The 23,045-nt window shown below is 38.0% G+C and overlaps 1 protein-coding gene across 5 annotated transcripts in view; it reads right to left on the reverse strand.

Annotated features, from left to right (window-relative positions):
- mylka (myosin, light chain kinase a) overlaps window positions 1–23,045 on the reverse strand; it is a 124,651-nt gene that overhangs the window by 29,442 nt on the left and 72,164 nt on the right. For 2 of the 5 annotated variants that reach the window (XM_055053004.1, XM_055053000.1), the window contains exons 1-15: window positions 22,604–22,954; window positions 19,411–19,573; window positions 15,915–16,122; window positions 13,730–13,775; window positions 13,293–13,452; window positions 11,777–11,942; window positions 10,921–10,942; window positions 9,957–10,125; window positions 9,136–9,203; window positions 8,859–8,959; window positions 8,271–8,480; window positions 8,068–8,193; window positions 5,202–5,357; window positions 2,270–2,392; window positions 430–627 (exon numbers count right to left, since the gene is read on the reverse strand). In XM_055053004.1, the coding sequence (XP_054908979.1) occupies window positions 430–627; window positions 2,270–2,392; window positions 5,202–5,357; window positions 8,068–8,193; window positions 8,271–8,480; window positions 8,859–8,959; window positions 9,136–9,203; window positions 9,957–10,125; window positions 10,921–10,942; window positions 11,777–11,942; window positions 13,293–13,452; window positions 13,730–13,775; window positions 15,915–16,122; window positions 19,411–19,572 (1,915 nt within the window). In that variant the 5' untranslated portion in view covers window position 19,573; window positions 22,604–22,954. Of the gene's footprint in view, window positions 1–429; window positions 628–2,269; window positions 2,393–5,201; window positions 5,358–8,067; window positions 8,194–8,270; window positions 8,481–8,858; window positions 8,960–9,135; window positions 9,204–9,956; window positions 10,126–10,920; window positions 10,943–11,776; window positions 11,943–13,292; window positions 13,453–13,729; window positions 13,776–15,914; window positions 16,123–19,410; window positions 19,574–22,603; window positions 22,955–23,045 lie in introns of those variants that run through there. The other 3 variants (XM_055053001.1, XM_055053002.1, XM_055053003.1) reach the window with 3 other exon arrangements.

Here is a 23,045-nt window from a genome sequence, read left to right on the forward strand (position 1 = left end):
GTGGAAACAAATAACTCTCTTCAAACAGGTAAAATAATTATTTATTTTTAAGTGAAACTAATCCCCAAATCAACTTTATTTGATAATAAGCTATTTAGGCTTATCTTTATGTCTTAAGCAAATCTTGACATTTTTATTAATACCTGATCTAGATTTTTTTTTTCCAGTATCAGGAACATTACACATATCAATTTTGCATATCTAGCTATGATTGGCTTTATTTCAAATTTAATTAACCTTTCACATTTACAGACACATTTTTATTCATCCCCAATCGATGTTCTTTAAATGTGTTGTAACACTGACTGCTACAGGAAACATTTTTAATCACTATCTACAATAAATCTTAAATTAAACGAGTTACGACAACATTTAGTTTTCCTCAGGGATCAATAAAGTGATTGAATTGTTTGAGGTGTTTTGTGTAACCTTCCACAGTGAGCCGGGCCTGGGTCTGGTCCTCCCCGTACTGGTTCCAGGCCCGGCAGCTGTAGGCCCCAGTGTCTTCTGGGAAAACCTCCTGGATCAGCAGAGTGTAGCGGTTCTCCTCCTTGAGGAGGTGGAAGTCCTCCGACTCCGAGACCTCCTGTCCGTCATGGAGCCACATCACCAGAGGAGGAGGCTCACCTGCAGGTCAAAGGTCACCTCAGTCAGAGTCCTCCTCTCTGCAGTCGATCAATCACTGAATTCTTCATATTTTTAAAAAAGAAATACCTCTAGGAGTGAATTATCAACCCAAATCAAGAAAAACTGGATGCAGAATTTAGGTTTAAAATAAAATATAATATTCAAATCTTATCCCAAACAGTAAAAACTAAAATTTTGTTTTAATAAGATCAACAGGAATATTTTGGTTTTGATAATGGTGTATGTATAAAATAGTGAAAGTATAATAAATTTTTGCCATTGACTGGAATTTAAATGTTTATCAATTTGTACATTTTCTTTGTCTTGTCAATTAGTCACATGATAAATTCAAACAAGCTCAATAATTTCCATTTGAATATATTTTTTTCTCTATTTCTACCAAAAACTGGACGACACAAGTTTTCTGTTTGGTGTTTTGGTCTCAACTAGATATTTTTTTGAAAGACAACTTTGTTTACAGAGGCGTCATAATCCGTCTCATTAGTTTATTTATGTTGGATATTTAAGATGTCTTCCAGTTCCAGTGTTTATCAGAATTTAAAATTGATTAATATTTGAGAATGTGTTCTTACATTATTAAGTTATTATCATTATATTAATGGAAAATGGTAACAAAACAACAATGCCATATTTTATCACAATAACAATTTATCGTCCCAGATAGATTTGTTATCAGATCGCTTCAGAAACCAGCGATAGAAAAGACATGCAGAGCAATCTGCAAACAGCTTATATGGAGACAAGTCTCTGTGGAAACTCATTGCATAACACACACAGACATGCACGCGCAAACGCAAGTGCACACACACACACACACACACACACACCCACACACACACACACATGTGTGATAAGAGGGATGGAGCTTCAGACTGCAGAGAAAAAACACACAATCACTGCAAAAACATACAATGTTGAAGTATTTCTGTCCTGGTTCTTAGTAAACTTCAAATTAGATCAAATTTACTTTTCTTCAAGATATTGTTTTATGTCAATCACTCCTTCATATTAAAGTGAAAATACTAGTTCCTTTGGCAGATTATTTCACTTATAACAGGGGAAATATGTCTTGTGACAAGTAGAATACTGTGCCAGTCCATAAAATCAAATCAAATCAATACTTAGGAATTATTTACTGAAAACAAACTTCTATTTCATGCTGAAAAGTGTCTTGTAAGATATTTTAAGTGAATTAAGATATCTGAACTTGAAACTAGAACTAAAATACTTGGTAAGAGTTTGTGTTTATGCAGCGTTTAAAAGCTTTTTAGATTTGATGCCACAGATGATGATTCTGAGTCATTTTGCTACCATCCAGCTTTCTGCTCAGTAACCTGAACTTTACCGAAACTCCAGGATGTATTTACTGGTTTTCTGAGGACAGTCCAGATATTTGTCCCAACAACAAGACAAACACAAACAGAGGAAATGAAGAGGCAGGACTACAGTCAATCTGTCTTCATCTCATCTGCACCGTATCCCTGGAGATCAGACAGGAAATACCACAGCGCACACACACACACACACACACACACACACACACACACCACACACACACACACACACACACACACACACACACACACACACACACACACACACACACACAGCGAGGGCGTACCGCTCAGCTCCACCGTCATGGAGACTCTGCTGCCATCCATCACTTTCAAATCGCTTAGTCGGCGAATGAAGCGAGGAGCCCGACCTGCTGTTGCGACCTCCGACCTCTGAGACGGCACCATACCTGCAGCACAGAAACAACCGAAGATATTGTTCAACATGACAATGAGCTGCTCTGTTAGATTGACAACTTCACTGGAAAACCCAAAAGATCTCAGTGCACTGAAAAAAAAGATCAAACTAACGTACAAGTAACTTTTCAGCATCATAGATGATTTTGTTTTAAGTCAATCGTTCCTTAATATTTGTTCCACTGGCAGATCATTGAAGCTTTAATAAGAAATTTTGCTATAAGTGAAATTATCTGCCAAAGAAACTAAAAAATTGCAGATGTTTTAATTTTTTACTTTTATGTAACCAAGTTGCTTTGTGCCGCAATTTTCTGCCCAGGTCTCTCTTGAAAATAAGATCAGGATCTCAAGAGGATTTTTCCTGGTTAAATGAAGGAAAGAAAGAAAAGTATTTTTCATCAGTATTAAGGAATTAATGACTCAAAACAAGCTCCTATAATCTTTCTGAAAAGTTATTTGTTAGGTTTGTCTTATTTCAAGTGAACTAAAACATATGCACTCGAAACTCGACCAAAAATACTTGGTAAGATTTTGTGTTTTTGCAGTGCAATCATGCTGAAGGTCGGAGAGAATCGAGCGCCTTGTAATTAAAAGGTTTTCTAACATCACTGCAGCAATAGTTTCCTCCATCATTTGATCACTGATCAGATATCCAGATATGTGAATGGAGGTTTCCAGTCTCCATCTGATAGAGGAAGCTACAAACAGCTACAGATCCAATCCAACACTGACTGGATCTGATGTGGAATCAGATCCAATCAGGGTTGGATCTGATTCCAGATCAGATCTCTGGTCTCCTCCTGCAGCTTCCAGACTCTGTTAAACTGGGAATGTTGTCAGACCGGAGGAGGAGAGTCAGCGACGGAAAGCATCACCGTGTTCCTCACTCAGCCGTTTCCTTATAAGGAGAAAGGATTTCCTTTTCCTCCCTGCATCTGGCACACAAGCCTGACGGCCTGTTTGCTGAGTGTGTGTGAACATACAAGAATATCTGTGTGCGCACGTGAAAGGCTGAACTTTTGTACTCAAGAGGTTTCTTAAATTCTGTGTACATATCAGACATACCAGAGAGGACACGGTGTGAAAGAAAGAGAAAGAGGGAGAACGAGAGAAAGAAACAAAAATAGAAAGAAAGACAGAAAGTTAAAGACAAAATTACAAAGGAAAAACAACAACAGAATAATAGAAATAAAGACAAATATACAAAGAAAAGCTCAGACAGATGGAAAAAGAATGATGGAAAGAAATGGAGAAATGAAAAAAGGAAAGAGAATGACAAAAGAACGACTGACAAAAATGGAAAGAACAAAAAAGGAAAAGAAAGAGACAAATAACAGAACAAATGACAGAAAGAAAGACAGAAAACCTGGAAGAAAGAAAAAAATGTTTTTCTACTTTTTCTGAATATTGCGAGCTCTGACATCTGCATTATTTTCCATTTGTAAATAATATCTTTCTCTGTAGATTGATGAACTTTAAATATTATTGAAAGTTCTCTAAAGTCCTGGTTCTGTTCTTCTTTTTGTTAATCCACCACTGTTTGATGATTAAACTGTGTTGGTCACACTGCTGATTATCAGCAATACTCATAATCTATAATAAATCACCTCATGTTTTCCAACTTTAAGTGCAAAATAAACTCATGTAGTTTTTATACCAACATAATTTTTCAGGTTCTACATAATTGTATTTTCTTAACAGAAAGCAAAACAATATTTTGTCTTTAATAGAGTAAGAAAAGATTTGCACAACGAACACAGTTGATCTGCATAAATTTGTCTGTTTTTGGGAAAAGAGAAGCTTGACTGAATGGGTTTCATCATTAAGGCAGGAAGTTGTATCAAACAAAATGGCCGAGCCGTTTACTGTGAGATCATTATGAGGGGCTGAAAACACAGATTTGTTATTAACAGATTTTCAGGTTAATTCTCCGTTTTTGCATCGAGAAAAAAAAAAAAAGAGGAAGTGCAAAGTGACTAAAGGACTGATAAGAGCCATTATGTCACTTAAATTGTTTGGAGAAGAAGCTGAATCGAAAATAAAAAGTTGATTAAATCCACAGCTGTAAGACAGAGATTTGTTTTGGTCTCAGATCAGGTTTTAATGTCCACACATGGACATCAGGAGGACTCAGTGGGCTGAGTGGGTCAGTTTGTGGGAATCTGCTGATATTTCACTGGATTTGTGTAGCTGGGGATTTCCTGCTTCTGTCAAATTTTCCTCCCTTTCTCTGATTTTCCTTATAAAGTTGTGATGAGGGCCTCTGTTCTACATGCTGATGAATGATTGGCCAACTGAAATACATTTTGGTTCATCATGCACAACAAATCAGACTTTATAAACCCAGCTCTGTTCAGACAAGAGAAATAAGTCATTAACTTAATGTGCAACAATAAAACTAATGCCACTGCTTCATATAAGAGAGAAAGCCAGACTAGTAAATGTGATAAAAATAAATGTTTATATTCAATTTAATGAGAAAATGCTGCAGCTTCTCTAACAAACTCTTCAATTACTTTTATTCAGTAGCTAATTTATTACAAGTCATTAACACTTATGTTATAAAAACAACTTTTTTATGCCGCGACATAACCTGCCAGTCATAATATATTTAAATACAATAGAATAAAACAGAATATTGGGTGAATTTGAGATTTATAGTTCTAAAAAAAAAAATAAATAAAAAATTATGATTGAGCAGGCAAAAATAAAAAAAGGAAAGAAAAATTATAAACTTTTTTTTTGCATTTAATTTGATGGATTAAAGTTTCTTTCCTCATCACTAGTAGTGAATCTTCTGACCTTTGACCTGGACCCGGGCACTGCTCTCTGCTCGACCGTGGACGTTCTCCGCCACGCACACGTAGACGCCGTCATCATGGCGCGATGCGTTCTGCACCATCAGCTTGGCCACGCCCCCAACATGCGAGGAGCGAGTCCTGGGAGGAAGAGGACGACCTGAAGGAGGAAGAAGAAACTTCATCATCCCAACAGAGCAGAAACAAGCAGCAGATATCATGACATCAACCGATATTATAATCACAATGATATGTATCAATTATATCACAACTGCAGAATTGTCATGATAACAATGTTAAAATCTGAGAAAGAATAAACTGCAGTCATAATGCACACAATAAATAAATACATTTATATTGGGAAAAACACAAGTGATCAATATCAACAGACGATACGTCTGATAGAATGTATCGAATATTCACCGAACTACGACTCAGAACCGCAAAGCATTCTGGGAGATGTAAGCAGAGGAAAGATTTTAGTTACTCTTTAGTGGCCTGAATATCAAGGTTGGTGGTACTCTTTGGCTACCTAGCAACAACATGGCTAAACCAGGAAAAGTCAAGCTAACAGTTTATTAGAAAATCACAAATTTATCTGTTGCTTATCATCTTATCTGCCTCCCGTCACTTTAAACTGCTGGTCGCAGCCCCAACTCAACGTTTACACTCGCGTGTTAAAATGGCTGCAAACAGATGCACAATTATACAAATATGCTTCTTTGAAAAGCAGAAGTGGAGCCTCCTGCACAACCAGCAAGAATGCAGAAAGTGGTTTCTGGATGGTTTGAAACAGGTCATTTTCCAGACACCAAAAACTATAAACTTAATGCCTGTATACAGTGGAGTGGGTTTTTAAGCACTGAGGCTGTTTTTATAAGGAGTAGAAACCCAACTGGAAGTACGAAAACATGCAAAATGTTAATTTTTCATTGTACAGCTGCTATGGAACGAAAAAGAGAGAGAGAAAAAAAACAATAATCATAAATATCAACTGACATAAAACTCTTATATCATCCAGACTTATTTTGTTGTTTTATGTGGGAGTAGGTTTTGACTAAATATGTGGCTGATAAACGGTTTGTTCTCATCATTACATTCTAAACCATAAGAAAGACAAGGTTACAGTATTGATATGCGCAGAAAGTTGCTTTGTTTTAGTTATTTTAGCCGCAGCAGGAGGATTCACCCTTTACATGTGAGGTTTAAAGCAGCTGCTGTGTGAGCAGATTTATTTCAGGCCCTCAAACTGTGGAGTAACTCTGGACTCCAGGTGGAGGAGTGACCGGATTGGCAGAGAGCAGGAGTCCCACAGCATGATGGAGTGCAGCTCTGAAACACGGTGAACTCGCTGTGCATGTCCTTGTTGGGTCGGCCAAACGCTCTCAGTGTGTTCCCGTGTGTGCGCTCCCTGCAGCAGCATGTTTTGTCTTTATATGGCTTCCAGCTCTTGTCCTGAAGCTGTTCAACCGTCAAACGAGAAGCTCTCTGTAAAACACGGCTGGTTGTCCCAGCTCTGAAAATCTCTCTCTTTAATTTGTGAACTTTAGGAAAATACAAGAGAAACATTTTGGAAATTAAACAAAGACCTAATCTGTCCTCCAAAGCATGCCTGGTGTTTTATAGTATAACATAAGATAATCAAGCTATGTTTAGGCCACAATTTACTTAGAAACATTTTAAAGAAGGTACTTTTATTTCATCGGAGATTATAAATAGCTACTTTTACTCCCAAAATGTACATTTTCCAGTTTTCATTGGTGTCAAATTCAAATTTGACACCAAATTTGAATTTGACTTTATTGACCCCAAAAGAAAATTTAATGTTGTTGAAACTTATTAATTCAAAATGACTCAATGGTAATTGTAGACAGGGATGGGTTTCCATCTTTTAATTGAACATCCTTTTACTATAATCCTTTTTTGTCTTTAATATTTCTGAATTTTAAAAAGCTGATCTGCAAGGTTTGGGATCTAGATAGAAAGAGAAACACGTTTTTTAAATATAATTTACTGGACATATTTGTGATGTTTTACAGTGTTGATTTGATGCGTCTCTCTGATCTTTCCATTTTTCCATTCAGTTTTTTTTAATCAACTCCAGTTTTCTAAAAATAAAGCCTAAAAACAGAATCTCTTTCCTGATTTAATGTTTTTTCTCAGCAGGTTTCCACTCTGCTGCTTATTATCAGGATTTATGTTTTTCTTTCTGTGCTCAGCCAACCTGCATTCTGTCCCGTTGCTCGGCACAAACTCTGTTTAGCAAAGCAAAAAGTTGCTGGGATCCAAAACATGACAACACAATATATTTTCAGATAGAGCTCAATAAATAGATTAAGAAATATGAGAAGAAATATTTTCTTCTGTGTTCCTGCATGTCTGCTGCCCTCTGCTGGACACTTCAGCGTCCTGCAGTTCATTCTGCTGAAACGTTTCTACTGTTGCTGAGTGAAGTCAATGCACTGCAAAGGAGGGAAACATGCATTTTCTAGAAAAAACTTGCAACTATGAGTTTCAAAAGTTGGAAATTTGCAAGAGTAAAAAACGGAAATTTTGAAATTAATCTAAAAAATGTTCTGGGAAAAAACCCTGAAAATTCCTGATCTCTGAGATGAAAATTTGCAAGAAAAAAACTTGGACATTTCTGATTTCCAAAGTCACAATTTTGCAAGAAACTCAGAATTTTATAGGAAAAAACCTGGTAAATTTCTGAGTTTAAAAAGTTGAACATTTTTGGCTTTTATACTCAAAAATTTCCGAGATTTCTGGCTGAAGTTGACGTTTTTTCTGTTGAACATGGTACTGAAAATGGCCGTAACACTCCGTCGTAGACAACAGACCCCTGCAGAGATTTTTCCTGTAAAACTGACCGTTGAGCTTCCAGCTGATGTTGGGATCAGGTTTTCCCTCCACACGGACCTGCAGGCTGACGGACTGACCCTCCGACACGCTGCAGTCCTGCAGCTCACTCAGGAACACCGGACACCTGGACGCACCTGAGGGGAGAAAACGAGACACTTTGTTTTGTATGGACAAATGGAGGGACAGAGAAACGCTGGCGTGGCGTTCGTACGATTGACGCGCAGCCTCCATGTTGCAGAGGCAACATCGAGCCCATCGGGAGCGTTGAGCCGACAGCCGTACGTCCCGTTGTCCAGCTGCGTCACTCTGTCCATGGTGAGACTCAGACGAGTCCCGTCCCGTCTCTGCTGATGTCCTGGACCCGTCCTCACTGGGTTTCCGTCCCTGAGCCAAGTCACCGTGGCGTCAGCAACAGACGAGACTGAAGGCAGAGGAATCAGATCAGAGTCGATGATTTTAAACAGATGCCAGAATATCAGCATCAAATGTTAGGTATGTTTTTACCACATCAGTCACATAAAAATAGTTTATTTCCATGTTGTTGCTGTTTGTTTTTGTGATATTTCTTTGGGAATGTGACTGTAATAATCACAGTGCAGGATTCAGGGATGTTTAGGTAAAGCAAAGAAGCTGGGAGAGGAAATAAGAAAATTACAAAGAGACAACAATTTTACTTTATTACTTTTCTGTTACAATGCATGAAAAGGTTAACATTAATAACCTTTGGTTGCATAAATGACAGCATTTGAACATCAGATTGGCCCAATAAACTGCATGTTTGTTCTCTCCCTGGATGTACCTTGGCAGGTGAATGTGACCTGGGCTCCTTCTGTGGCCTCCTGGTCCAGAGGAACAGCTTCAAACCGCAGACCAGAACCTGATGCGGATCTCCTCAAAGCTCTGAAAGCAAACAGCGGCTCTGTTTGACAGCTAATAAAATAAATATATAATAGAGCTGGGATAGAAACTATGCACCTAATTTCACAAAGTCTGCAGCTGCATTAAAGGATTATTTACATCAAAACTCTAAACTGTAACATAAAATAACCGACAATAATTGTATCAGTGGCTCTGACCTGCTGCAGCTGGATGCAGTCGGCGCCTCCTTGACTGTTTGAACCGGATCAGCTCGACTGGACTGAATCTGCAGAAACAGCATCTACATGATAAACAGAAAGCTCCACATTTTAACATTGTAATGCAGCTTGTAGCAGATTAAAGGGTTTAGTTCAGATGTTCTTAAAAACTGATAGAAAGTGAAAAGAAAAAGTCCAAAACCAGCGGGCCATTCCAACACAGTCTTAATTGGCAACACGTCATTTTCGCAGTGACGTCACTCAGACAATGGCGCCACCAGGTGAGCATTTTGCAAACCAGTAATGTGGATGGTGTTCATATCATAATTTATATTATAAATCAAAATATAAAAATTCAAAATCAGACAAAATTAAAATTTCACCCAAATTAAACAAACACAATTTGGGTTCAATTTAATATGTTGTATCTTAAAATTAAAGTTATTTAATCACTTTAATATCATATTATTATTTTTGTTTTGTCTAATTAGAACATCCTAAAACTGGATCGAGACTCACCATCAATACTAAATTTAATCAAATATTTGATGAATCAAAGGTTTTTATTTTACCTGAAATGTAGTTTCACTGGTGGCCAACAGGGGGCTCTATTGTCCAGAACCTTGCAGTTGTGAAATCAACCAACTCTTGATTATGATTATAATCGTGCTTAATCGCATTATGATTAAGCGCGATTATAATCATAATGTTCACGTCTGAAACTTGCATAATCAGATTGGTTCAGTTTAATGATGACACAGTTAAAGAACTTGCTTAAAAAGGAAAAGATTAAACATTTAATTTATGTTGCCTTTAGTTACCTGAGAGGCAGCAGTACTCTTTCCAGCCACGGGAGGGAGCTCTACGGGGGGTTTGCTCCTCCGGCATGCAGTTTGTGCCTGTTGCTGGTCTGCAGTCGACCTGCCAGGACTGGGAGAAATGCTGCCCTCTACTGGTTTCCAGCTTGGTGGTTCCTCAGGTGGATGAACGCTGCAGTTGTTCAACAGTGGGATGTTTTTGTTTCATCTTAAAGTTTTAATATGTGGCGTCCAGCAGGACAGTGTTAGTTTTGTGTTAATGTGCAGAAAAAAAGACGGCTTCAGTCTTCAAACAGTGGCCAGCTTTATGAAAAAAACTAACTCAAGATGTTATTTACCAAAAAAGGAGAAACCTCTATAAACACGTCTAAAATTCAACACAGCAAAATCTTAGTGCAAATACCTCAGCACACGAACTTACCAGTAAATTTTCAGCCAAATATAGGAGCTTATCGTAACTGAATGATTCATTAATACTGAGGAAATAAATACTAGTTCCACTGACAGTTTATTTCACTTGTAAAAAAACATTTTCCTGATATTATTTACTTGTATTATGAATGATTTACTTAAAACAAACTCCAATATCTTACTGAAAAGTTACTTGTAAGTTAACTTAGTTTTATTTAAAGCATACAAAAATAGTTGTAGTGGCAACTAGACCAAAAATACTTGGTAATATTTGCATTTTGCAGTCAAAGCTGTTGTATTTTTCAAGCAGTGGTTATTGGTTATTGTGCAGAAGTGTTTCACTAATATGATCTTTGACACGTTTAACTTAAAATATAAAGTCTAAAATCTTTGATATGGAGATTAAATCCTGATCAGATAGTTTCAGATGAACTTCGGTGTGTTAATATGACTCAGCAAAGCAGCAGGTTGGTAATAGAGGCTTTGAAAGCTGCAGGAGTTTTATTGAACATCAACAGGCTGAAAGTGAAGCTTGTTAGAGACAGAAACGCCTCACCTGGACGAGGCTTCAGCAACACCTGAAGGAGACAGAAAGGAATCTTTCACACACTGAAATTCAAACTGAAGGTGGAACAAACACAGAAATCCTCAACAAAAGTGTTGAATCTTAGTTTTTATGTATAAAAACTCCAACATTGAGTTTTCCACACCCAGTTTCAAGACCTCCAACGGTTCCACTAGAACCAGTCTGAGCTGCAGATCCTCTACTGGATCAGAACAACATGCAGCAGATTTCACAGCAGTGGCGTCACAAAGCTGAAGCCTCCAGAAATAACTTGGTGGTTTTTCAGTAGGTGTTTTTCTAGTTTTGTTTTTTTATATACAAATTTTTAAAAAATGTGGCCAGAATATAAGTTTAAATATTCATATGAACTAACAATTTTAACTCAAACATGATCATAATTCTGTCAGTTTCCCTTTACGTTAATAGTTTGGAAGATTGGTCTAAAATATGGCAAGAATTGCTCATGAGGTGATACAAGGATGAAACGTTGCACAATTGTTCTTTAAATTATAAATATCTTAGCAACATTTATCAGAAAACTCATATTTTCTCATATTTTCTAGTAGAAGAGGTTTCTGTTTCCCTGAACAGAAAACAGTTAAAAACTGGAAAAGCAACTGATCCATTTTTGTTGCTGTTGGAGAAATGTTGTGTTCGTTCTCTACGTTTGCTGACATCCTGTGAATCTCCTGGGGGTTAAGCCCCCCTGTCCTTAAAGCCTAGTGACGCCCCTGCTTCACATGATCCTAATCTCTGATTCTCTGCTTTTCTCTGACCTGTTTGACCCCTGCAGGAGTGAAGATGTATTGAGCACTAAACCATCCTGGGCTCTGATTGGTTGTCTCACCCTGAACTATGAGCTCAGCGCTGGCGGTGGCCGCTCCGGCGCTGTTGGTGACTGAACACGTGTAACTTCCTGCATCCTCCACCTGGACTTCCTTTATCTCCAGGAAGTGACGACCAGAAAGTTCAAACACGCTGATCCGACCAGAAGACTGAAGCTCTGTCTCCCCCTGGACAAACATATAAACACATAGACAACCTTCAGGAAGCAGCTTAACAACATTAATCAAAACCTCCTGATGAGAAACAGAAACCAGCAGCAGCTGGTTCTGGTTTGGGTGAAGACGGCAGACGCCCAGGGCGGTCTCTTCTCCAGGGCAGTTTGCATTAAAGAGTTTTGCAATTTAATCTGCAGCCTATTTGTTGCTCGAAAACAAATTAAATCATAATAATAATTTCTGTTTCCTGAAGTGGATTTATTAAGAAAATAGATGCTAGTTGACAGTCATGCAGTGAAATTTATGTCTTGATCATAATGCAGCTGTGCACATAATTATAAAAATGTTTGACTAATGATGCCCTTTACTTTAGTTGTACTTATTTTTGACAGTATTTATTTTTTGTATTTGTATTGTATATTTTTAGCTTCCTGGTGTACAGTATGTTTTTGCCTTGCTCTGTGTGTTTACAGTATCATTCTCGTTTCTTCCAGAAAAAACACAGAGCAACCTGTAATGTTGTCAGCTGCCATGATTAACGACGTGCGAAGTTCTCGCTTCTCTCCAGTTTTCTGATTTATCTTTTCTGTTTCCTCCAGCCTGCAGCAAATGTTTCTCTAACATGTCTATAAAAATCTGTTTTGTTTTCTGAGTAAATCCTCTGTGCAGAAGGTTCCAGTTCCTACGGTTTGTTTTATTTAAACCATAATACAATGTTTTTAATTCCTGATTACTATCACATGTAGACACAACATATTTCAAACACAGTAATTATTTTTGCATCATTGATAATCATAAATTATTTCTTTCTGAGTGTTTTTTTTTGGCTCCTTGCAGTTTGCAGGTCAAACTAAATGTTAGAATAATTAAACTTCTCTGTATTTTCCTTCCATAAAAACTTCTTATGGAGTAAAAATGTGGATATGTATAATCTCAGAAATGATTGATGAAAGAAAGAGCAACATAAATGTTTCAGTGCAGAGTCCTTTAGTTCCTCCTCAGATTAAAGACAATTCTGGATTCTGCAATATGTTGTGATTATATGTGAAACTATTGGATCAGGGCAAAGACTAAATAACAGAAGGTAATTTAGAAGGTAATTCCTCAAGTTTTATTTTCAGATTCCTCTCTGCAGAATAGTTTTCCATATCTCCCAGTTTTCTAGAGTTTTGTCAGAAACTGGCACGTTTCGATTTAGGGAATTTATTTTTGAAATTATTCAATTATATGGTCAAAGGAAATGCAGCTATGCATGCATCATTTTACTTCTTCTCAGATTTCTGAACATATTTTCAGATAAATTCATCAAGCAATGAAATCCAAACATGTTTCAGCTCTCAGGGTCAGTTAGGCTCCGCCCACCTTGTACCATGTGACCTGCGGCTGAGGCCGTCCTGTGGCTTTGGTGGAGAACTTCCCGCTCTGTCCCAGTCTGACCAGCACTCTGCTGGGTTTGGAGATGAACTTTGGTGGACTCTCGCTCCAGATGCTGGTCCGGTTCTCCATCGCTGAGGACCGGGACCTGGAATCATGGGAGATGTAGTCACCTCTCTGCAGCGCCCCATATCGCTTAATGTGAGCTAAAGCTGTAAATAATCAGTGATTTTATAACGTTTGAGATGTTGCAGAGGAAGCAGCTGTAACAGTAAATCTGCTGATGCGGCTGCAGGTTCTGAGCCTGAAGCCTCCAGAGGAGGTTCTGACACATTTAATGGACTTCAGTCATGATTTAAAGGAGCCTCAGCAGGAGAAGTTAGTCTGCAGGAGAAGATCCTCCAACAGAGACTGTAGGAGCTCACCCTGATCTCTTCCAGGACGGCAGGATGCATTGCTTCCCGTAGTTTTCTGCAGGTGGAAAAACATTTGAATATCAGAGAAAAAGTTCAGGTTCTGATTGAGATGTAGAAACTTTGTTTGGACTCAACATATTAACAACAGAACCAGGATTCCTTTACATTCTATTCAGCTGCAATGTGTTTGTATATTCTGGCATAAAGTTTAAAATTTTCTTCTGATTACAAAGCAGAAAATGAGCTGAAACAAACCATCTGCTGAAACAAGTTATGTAAACTATCGTAATCGTTACAATAATAATAACACAGCGAGTTATGCTGCATGTTAACGAAACAAATTCTTTTCCAGTTGCTGAACAATGTTTTCTCAGCTGGATGCTGATCAGCAGTTCAGTTCTGCAGCCCAGCGGAGCAGAAAACGCTTCACTGAGCTCAGTGGGCCATTTTCACTCAGGTATTTAAAGTGGCTCAAAGTGGCAAATCTGACTGAAATGACCCAAAATGTCCATGTTTAAGTGAAGCGCTATGGATGCATTTAGAAGAAAACAGTCAGGCGAACTGCTTGACATTGATAAAGATGACGATTAGTGATCTGCTGGAATCTGTTCATCATGAAGAGGGAGAAAAGATTAAAGCGATCAGCTGACTTTCTGCAATTACAAAAAACAGGTCAGAGATGTTCAGGAAGTTTAGATTCATCCAGGAGAAGTTCGACTGATATTACTGCAAACAATTTCTCAAAAAACAAATAAGACAACTTAAAAGTATGAATGTATTAAACATCTAGATGAAAATCTTAAGATTGTGGAACATTCCTGCAAAATCTATTCAGATATGAATAGATTTTGTTTATTTATAATAAAAGAAAAAAAATCTGTTTGTATTTTGTAAATAAGGTGCACTGAGGATTATCTGAGGATCTGCAGTCAAAAAGTACAACATAAAGTCTGTTTTCTTCTCGTTCTACTTATTAACTGTGTGTATTGTGTTTTATTTGCCACCTGATGCAATAAATAGGTGAAAATCGCTCCTTGATGAGTAATTAATCCTTCAGGTATTTAGAAAAGTAAAGACACAAATCACCACAGCTGTAAAAAGTAGAAATTTATGAATTCCTTTTTTAATGCGACTCTAAAATGAATACAGTTTCTGTCAGATTAACAGTAAAACTTCAGGAGCTTTCTGAGGAAAGTACATGTGGGTATAAAGATGAGCCAAACTCCAAACTGGGAACCAGAGGAAGGTCCAACTGGACCAATAATTTACTGAATCTTTCACCTACAAATGGCTGCAAAGTTGTGGAACAGTCTGTTCATCCAATTATCTCTGTTTTTCTCAAACAGCTGCACAAATTTATTGCATGAATCAAGATTATACAACTTACAATCAGGGCAAAAAGCAATTGAGTTTTCAAGACCACCAGACTGCAAGAAATATTTACAGTTTCCTGTGAGTTGGTAGTAACTTGAAATAGAGAAAAAAATGAGAGGAGGTCAGAAAATGATTATTTCATCCTCTCTTTCAATGACATGATGGATGGGACACAAAGCTTCTGTTGTTGCTATTTTTTAATTCAGAACAAAATCTGCATGAACGTGAAACCTTCCAACAAATTGTGATTTAACTGACATAATTCAAACTCTGACCAATCAAATCATCTGAGACCTGATCTGAACATCACAAGCTGCATTTTGATAATAAATGTGAGTCCATATTTCACTACTGTTGATAAAACACAGTTTTGCAGTTGTGGTTTTTTCATCAAATGAGAAATAAAATGAAACTTATTCGTGGTGAATAAATTTGTTCATGCCATGTCATAAAAAAACATGCAGTATCATCATCCTTTTACCACTTCCCTTCGTTTTCTCCATCTCTTCTACCAATAGAAACAGCCACTTGTTGATCACATGACTTGTGTGATCCAAAAAGTGTTTACATTGCAGTTTTGTGAAATACACTAATTTTGACACAGCCGAAAAACCACCTGACATGAGTTTGTCCAAAATTACCATTAAACTAATTTATTTTCTCATTTCCAATTTGCACAAGTTTCATATCAACTGAATCGCAGCGACTGACAGAAGGACTTTCTGCTGTTTCAGGACTCTAATTTATTCTCCTGTCTTCAGATCCTCTGTTATTTCTACATTTTTGCTCTCAGAAGTGTGAATGAAATAAGGACTGGTACCTTCCAGCAGGATCTCCACAGTAACCTGCCGGCTCCCCGCCTCATTGGTCGCCTGACAGGTGTAACAGCCCAGATCCTCCTCTGTGACTCCGCCCACCAGGAGGCTGAATGTGCCACGCCCACCTCGCTCCACCGAGCAGCGTCCTCCACCAATCACAGGCTTCCCGTCTCTGTACCATGTGACCTGCGGCTCAGGTTGACCTCTCACCTGAAACACAACGGACAAAGCTAAATATCAGGTTTTCATCCAGCATAGAGAAGCATGACACTTCTGGTTTAGAGTTTAGATGACCAGAAAGAAGATGTGTTCAAGTTCACATCAGGTTTTATGAAATATATATTTCTCAGTAATAAAAATTGTGATGAAATGTTTGACGTCTCATCGTGTCATTTTATGCCTCTTTCCACAAAACACAAACTCTTATCTAGTGTTTTAGTCTTGAGTTTAAATGTCTTAGTAAACTTGAAATAAGACAAAACTAACTTACAAGCAACTTTTCAACAAAATATTTTTTTAATTGATAATTCCTTAGTAATGATAAAAACAGTATTCTCATTTTAAATGTACTAATACATTTCAGTAGAAACTAGATAAAACTTTGTAAGATTTTTTGTTTTTGCAGTGTTCTTATTTTATCTAAAGTTATATATGCATATTCCAACATAGCTGATTTAGCACAAAGCTGCTCTGTGGTTTTTTTGGTTCTGTATGTCAGATCACCAAAATGTTGCAGACATACATGCATAATTGATGGACTGAATATTCATCAAGGTCTAATTTGCATATTTGAAACCAAATCCTCTTTTTTTAGCTTCAACTTCTGTCTTTTAACTTGATGAAAACATGTGCAATGATTAGGCAGAAAGTTTCAAAACGTCTTGACATTTTTCTTCAAGCTGCCCTCTGCTTTGCTTCCTCTCTGCTTTGCATTCATCTGGATGATCTTAGTAACAGAAACAAACATGCAACCTGAATTTTCAGCTTGAACTTTAAACAATAAACCTTCATCTCTTAAAACAGAGATTTACTGTATATATTTGAGATAAATTACAGCCTAACATAGGAGAAAATACTGATTAAGTTTCAAAAGTCTGGTTTCAAAATTTCAAGTTTCAGACAGTAATGCTCAAAAACAAGTATGAACAGACATCAGTAGAAAATATGACCGGCATGCATTTGCTCACACTTCAACATACTTGGCAGATTCAGTAATTTATGTGACTGCACACAGCGTTACGGATAAAACATCCTGTTCTGAGGGAAGGAGCAAAAAACAAACTACAGAAAATTGCAGAACTCCTGAGACTGATCAGACCAAACAGCTCGACTCAGACTTCTCCGTTTCAAGTCTTCACCATAAACTAATTCAAGTCTTTCCAGCCAAAAGTTCAAGAATCAACTTTCCAACATGTCACCGAAAGCACAGCCTGAGCAGGAACTGCTTTATTTTGAAAATAAAGCGGAAAACTCATGCAAAGTTCACATTTTGCACAGTTTTGGTTTTCTATTTGAGCCTGAACTGCCTCAAAAACAGCAAAACAGCTTAGAAAACCAAAAGCAAAAACAGACAACAAATGGTAATGAGTTAATGTTTTTTGGTGTCAGAAAAACTTTCCATTTCAAAAACCTCCAGATTTTAAAGTCACATCTGACAGGCACTGCGTAGCTACTTAGCAAACCCATCCAAACCCGTTTAGCAACCTGAGCTGATCTCCATCATGCTGGTTTTACTGCTGTGTATTTGCTGTACAATGGCTGCTGGAAAAGACAAGTGTTTAGTTACTGACTTGCATACAGGAACCACTAGCTGAATTCTTGTTGATTGTGCAGGAGGCTCGACTTCTGCTTTTCAAAGGTGTACAGTTGCAGACATGCACATTGGTTTGCAGCAATTTTCATGTGCGAGTGTAAACACTGAGTTGGGGGCGTGGCCAGCAGAACGTTATTTAAAGTGACAGGAGGCTCTAAAACAGCTCATTCTGAAAGGAGCTTGAAATAGCCAGAACGGACATAAAATCTCGTCTTCTAAGAATAATTTCATATTAAAACATGTAATTAACAGGTTTTGAACAAGGGCTAACTTGTTCAAATGACTGTTGGCTGCAATCTGCAACTTCACCACTAGATGTCTCCAAATGAGACAAATAAAAACTTCCTACTGAACTAGTTTATTTCCTTAAGATGTCAGGATTCCCTGCCAACAAGAAGCTGAAACCAGCTACACTGAACCAGTGAAGCTGAGCGTTAACTGAGGCTTCTGGTCTCTGACTGACCCACAAAGACCAGAACCAGAAACCCAAACAGCCAGAAGCGGGGCTTGTTTGTGCAGCATGTGGAGTACAGATGTGGCGACTGTGTGACGACTTCCAGCTCAGCAGCCAGCAGGGCTTACGGCTCCATCTATCATGCTTATGGACTGACGGTGCGTTCAGGCGCTCTGGGATTAGTCCTACATTCTTCTTACAGATAAATCTGAGGCACCGGAGCAGAAATGCTGTTTCTGAGAGCGTTGGACCTTCATACAAAAAACAGAGCAGACTGAGTCAGCTGACTGATTCTCAGCTAGACAGTCCTGATCCGACCTGAGAGCAGCTCTGAGTTTTGTTCCTGTTGAGTTCAGAGGCAAACAGACGAGAGATGATCCTCGTTTTCTGCTCTAACTCTCTGATAACTAAAGTCTTCTTTAGATTTTCAAAACATTTAGATACAGAATAATGAACAATGTGTTCAGTTGAAAGTTTATGGAACAATCTTGGGATTCATTTCAATTCAATTCAAAAATACTTTTATGAACCCAAAAGAAAATTAAATGTTGTTATAACTCAAATAATTAAAAAATATTCAAAGGATTATTATAAAACAACTAAAACTATCTAAACTTCCTTCTGCCTTTAAAATAAATTTCAGAATAATTTTGATGAAACAACATGTGATGGAAAAAACTGCTGTATTGTGTATTTTTGGTTTATTTGTGTATATTTGAAACATGTCTAATTTTCTAAACTGAATATCAAATTTTCTCTTTCTATGTGAATGGGGGAAATATAAGCTTGTAAATATTTCTGCTCTTTTTCCATTCATGATTTATTTTACTTGTCACATGAACTTATTCAAATTTATTACTAAGTGAATGAACTAAAAATATTTTCTATCACTTGTTAGTGATAGAATGTTATAAACCTCACATTAAACCTGGAGCAGCTTCATTCTCATCATAATAATAAGTTTGAAACTGTTAAGTCTGAGTTGAGAGAGACTGTAAAACTATTTACATTCTGCAAAGTCATTTCCTTCATTTGGTTCGGAGGTTTTGATCTAAACTCAGAGATAATAAACAAAAATGAGGAAGAATCAAGCGGCTCTGTTTATCAATCGGCTTCCTGTCGTTTGAACCGAGATCCACACCCACAGCGGTTTTCTGCTAAAGCCTCTGCAGCTTCACTAAAACTAGAAATGATTTAGAAACTGGTGATCTTGTTGGAGTTAGTGCCTCACCTTGCCCTCCAGCCGGGCGTCGCCCCCCAGGCTGATCCTGACGTTTCGAGGCGGCAGGACGAAAGCTGGAGGCTGGTTGCCGTGGAAACCACATCCTGTGGGCGGAGCCGTGACGTCACAGAGGGAAGGCGGAGCCGCAGACAGTCGGACGTCACTCATCATGCTGTCAGGAAGAAACGCAGACAGACTATCATCAGGGATGAAACACAAACAGCTTCACCTCAGCAAAATGCAGAGAACGAAGAAAACTTCAACTTTCATCACAAGTTTAAAACTTTTAATATATTTTTCAACTCTAACCATCAAAAACTGTCAAGGCTTTTGCTTTCCAACAGATTAATTTAGAGTTAAACAGTATTAGGAGAAAAGCATAAAGGAATATTAGGAAAAAACCCAAAACAATATTAAAATCTTTCTGATGTTTTCACATTAATATCAGGTGGATGACTGGATGCTAACTGGCTGTTAGCTGGTTTCAACTGAACAGAGCTGAGCTCAACAGTCCAACAATTTTAAGACTGCAGTCTTAAAGTTTATCCATCATCTTTTTTTTTCTTTTCTGTGGAGTTGCAGTTTGGAGGACAATGATGACGAACCAAAGTCATTATAGATAAAGAATTACCACAGAGGACAAACAAACAAAAAAACAAGCAAAGAAAAAACAAAAAACATGGACAAACATTTCTGAGATCGAAGTGTTAAATCTTACATATCTGGATATTTTCTAGTGTAAGTGATTTAGACTCTTTTCAAGTATCTAAACGTCTCACAGAGTCAATGCAGCCATGTTGCAGCTTCTTCTTCTTCACTTTCTGAGGCGTTTATTCTGGATCCTGTGTGATGAGTTCATGGTGAATTTGCTCCCAGGAGATGTTCTGATACATTAAAATATCCTGGATCTCCAACTTACACTTTAGAAAATATCCAGACGTGCATCTCATAATAAACCACCTCAATGCTAGAGAACTTCTCCCACTTTGTGTTGCAAATGTCTGACTCTGTGATCTCAGTAAACTTACAATTCCTCAGTTATTTTCGGGGTTATCATTAGCTGAATGTTTTCTTCATGTCTGCTGGATGTCGTAGATATTTGGCTGGTTGGTTATTTTATCTGTATTTTCTGAACAAACAGCAGCAGCCTGCTGGTCAAACTCTCTGCTGATGCAATACAAGGATTTTAAACCTTCAGTATTTGCTAAAAACAATCAACTTTCTCTGAATGAAGCATTTTTACCTGAACATTGACATTTTGTTTCCCTTTAACTCAACAGAATGAGCCGAGTGAAGTTGTTCTCCTCACCTTCTTCAATCAAACAAAATTGGTGTCAAAGTTGTGCTGGAAATGACCTTTCATGACCTCTGCAAACATTTATGAATATTTTTATTCAGCAGCTGCAGAAACATTTGACACCAATTTTACTTGATGGGGAAGGAAGCAGCAGTTTGTTGGTCTTCATGTGATCCAAACAGAAAATAAAAACTGATTCCTGCAGAAAAGCTGAAGGTCACAGAAACTCTCGGTTCTGTTGGTACCGGTTCCAATGAAGTCATGTGACCTGCGAACAAACAGCTGATAGCAGATCAATAACAGTTTCAGCCACAGATAAAACCCGGCACTGTGACTCTGACTGATGGGAATGTTTGTTATCAGCAGGTTCTGTTGATTCTGTCAGAACCAACAGAACCAGGAACCAGAGAGAGACACTGAGGTCAGCGAACGCTCAGCCGTCTGTGTTTGTCGTTAACAGAGTTTGTTATCAGGACGGAAACAGTTTGCTGCTGATTCTCACACTGACCCACAAACATTCAGACATTCAGCTGGAAACTGGAAGCCTGAGCTCAACGTTTACTGGGAAAACTGGTTTCATTTAAATGAATCCAAATCAACCCGACCTGAGCCTTTTTGGGATCCTAAACAGATTTTAATTCTGTTTCGGGTTCCACCAAGAGACGACATGTTGGTACTGATTTCAACCTTACAGACGCAGCAGATTAATTCATTTGCATTTTGAAATGCAGAGTGAGGCATATTAATTTAACTAAATGAAAGCAGTAATCATTTCAATAACTGGTCAACTAATTTAGTAGTTAATTAATTATTAATTAACTGGAAAATACAGACATTTGCAGAAAGAACAACACATTCAGGGTAAAACTTTACAAAACATGTTTTCATTTTGCATTTAAGAAAACACAGAACTCATCAAGTTGCAGTTTTAGGTTAAGTCCAGTAAAATAAATCACTATATAAACACCTTTTGCTGCCCGATAATTAAAATAGTCAACAGATCAATACTTAACGCTTTACTGATGTTGAGTTAAGCAGAAAGATTCTCATATGTTCATGTTAAAAGTATTGTTTTAGTGGCAGATATTTAATTTACTATAAACCAGTTATTGCATATTAGACAATGAAATGTTTTTTATTTATTATTTAAAAATGAATTGAATTATTTAGCTAAAACTTTTGTTGCAGTTTTAGAATGAAGAACTTTAATTTCTTCAAGCTCTTTTCTCCTGGACTGACCAGATGGACATTTATTGATTATCAACTCTATTTAAAGATCAAAACCTTCATCAGCTGCACTGAGAGTTCATCCTCAGGTTGATTTGAAGCTTTTCTGTCCTGAAAACTTCCCATCATGCTGCAGGTTTCCATCAGAGCAGATTCCTTCCTGTCAGTCGACCGTTTCACAAACATCCTTCACAGCTGAGAGACTCAGTTTCTGGTTCCCACATTCAGCCTCAGAGATTCACACAGAAACGACACGTTTGATTCCCAGAGAGCAGCTTCAGAGTCTGAGATCAGGTGGAAACCATCAGGTGATGAAGCTGCTGCTGCTGCTTGATACATGATGTCTGACTTTAAACAGCTTCAGCTGCTGATCTCACTCTGATCAGTGAGCAGCTTGGATCTGGTTCTGGTTATCAGCTCAGGTTCTGATGAAAACAGCTGGATGAGACACATTAATGTGATCAAACACATCTAAAGAGTCTCCAGGTGATAATTGTCCATCATGTGAGACTGAATCACATCTCAGCTCTGAACAGGCTGCAGCAGTTCAGTCTGACTGATGATCCTTCATCTACATTTCTCTGCAGCAGCCAGAAGAAAACAGGAAAACTGAACCTGACTCTTCATTTCATCACCAAACATCAGGAGAACATGCAGCAGAAAGTCCATCAGACTGACCTTTGACCTGGAGAACTGAGATAACCTGCAGGTTGTTTTCAGACATTAAAGATGAAGATGAAGCAGCTCTGACTCCGCCCACCTCAGAGGTTGGAGGTAAAAAGCAGCTAAAGGTGAAAGTTGGTGAGCAGGTCTGACCTGATGCAGCAGCAGCAGCAGAACTTCAGTCCTCTGAGCAGATCCTGTTCTTCACTCCAACAAGCCGTTCATTCAGCAGCAGGACTCCTCCTCTTCTTCACTCTCCTCCTCATCCTCACTCTCCTCCTCTTCCTCACTCTCCTCCTCTTCCTCACTCTCCTCCTCCTGCTGCTCCTCTGAGATCTGCTCTGTCTGTCACAGAGGAAGAGGAGGAGTTCAGGCCATGATGAAGGTCTCTGTCCAGACTGAACTTCTAGCGGCTCTGACGTCATTAAATGTGGCGAAACTTAAATCAAGATAAAAA

Source organism: Poeciliopsis prolifica, unplaced genomic scaffold (assembly GCF_027474105.1).
Source record: "Poeciliopsis prolifica strain line A6 unplaced genomic scaffold, Auburn_PproV2 SCAFFOLD036, whole genome shotgun sequence".
Taxonomy (NCBI): domain Eukaryota; kingdom Metazoa; phylum Chordata; class Actinopteri; order Cyprinodontiformes; family Poeciliidae; genus Poeciliopsis; species Poeciliopsis prolifica.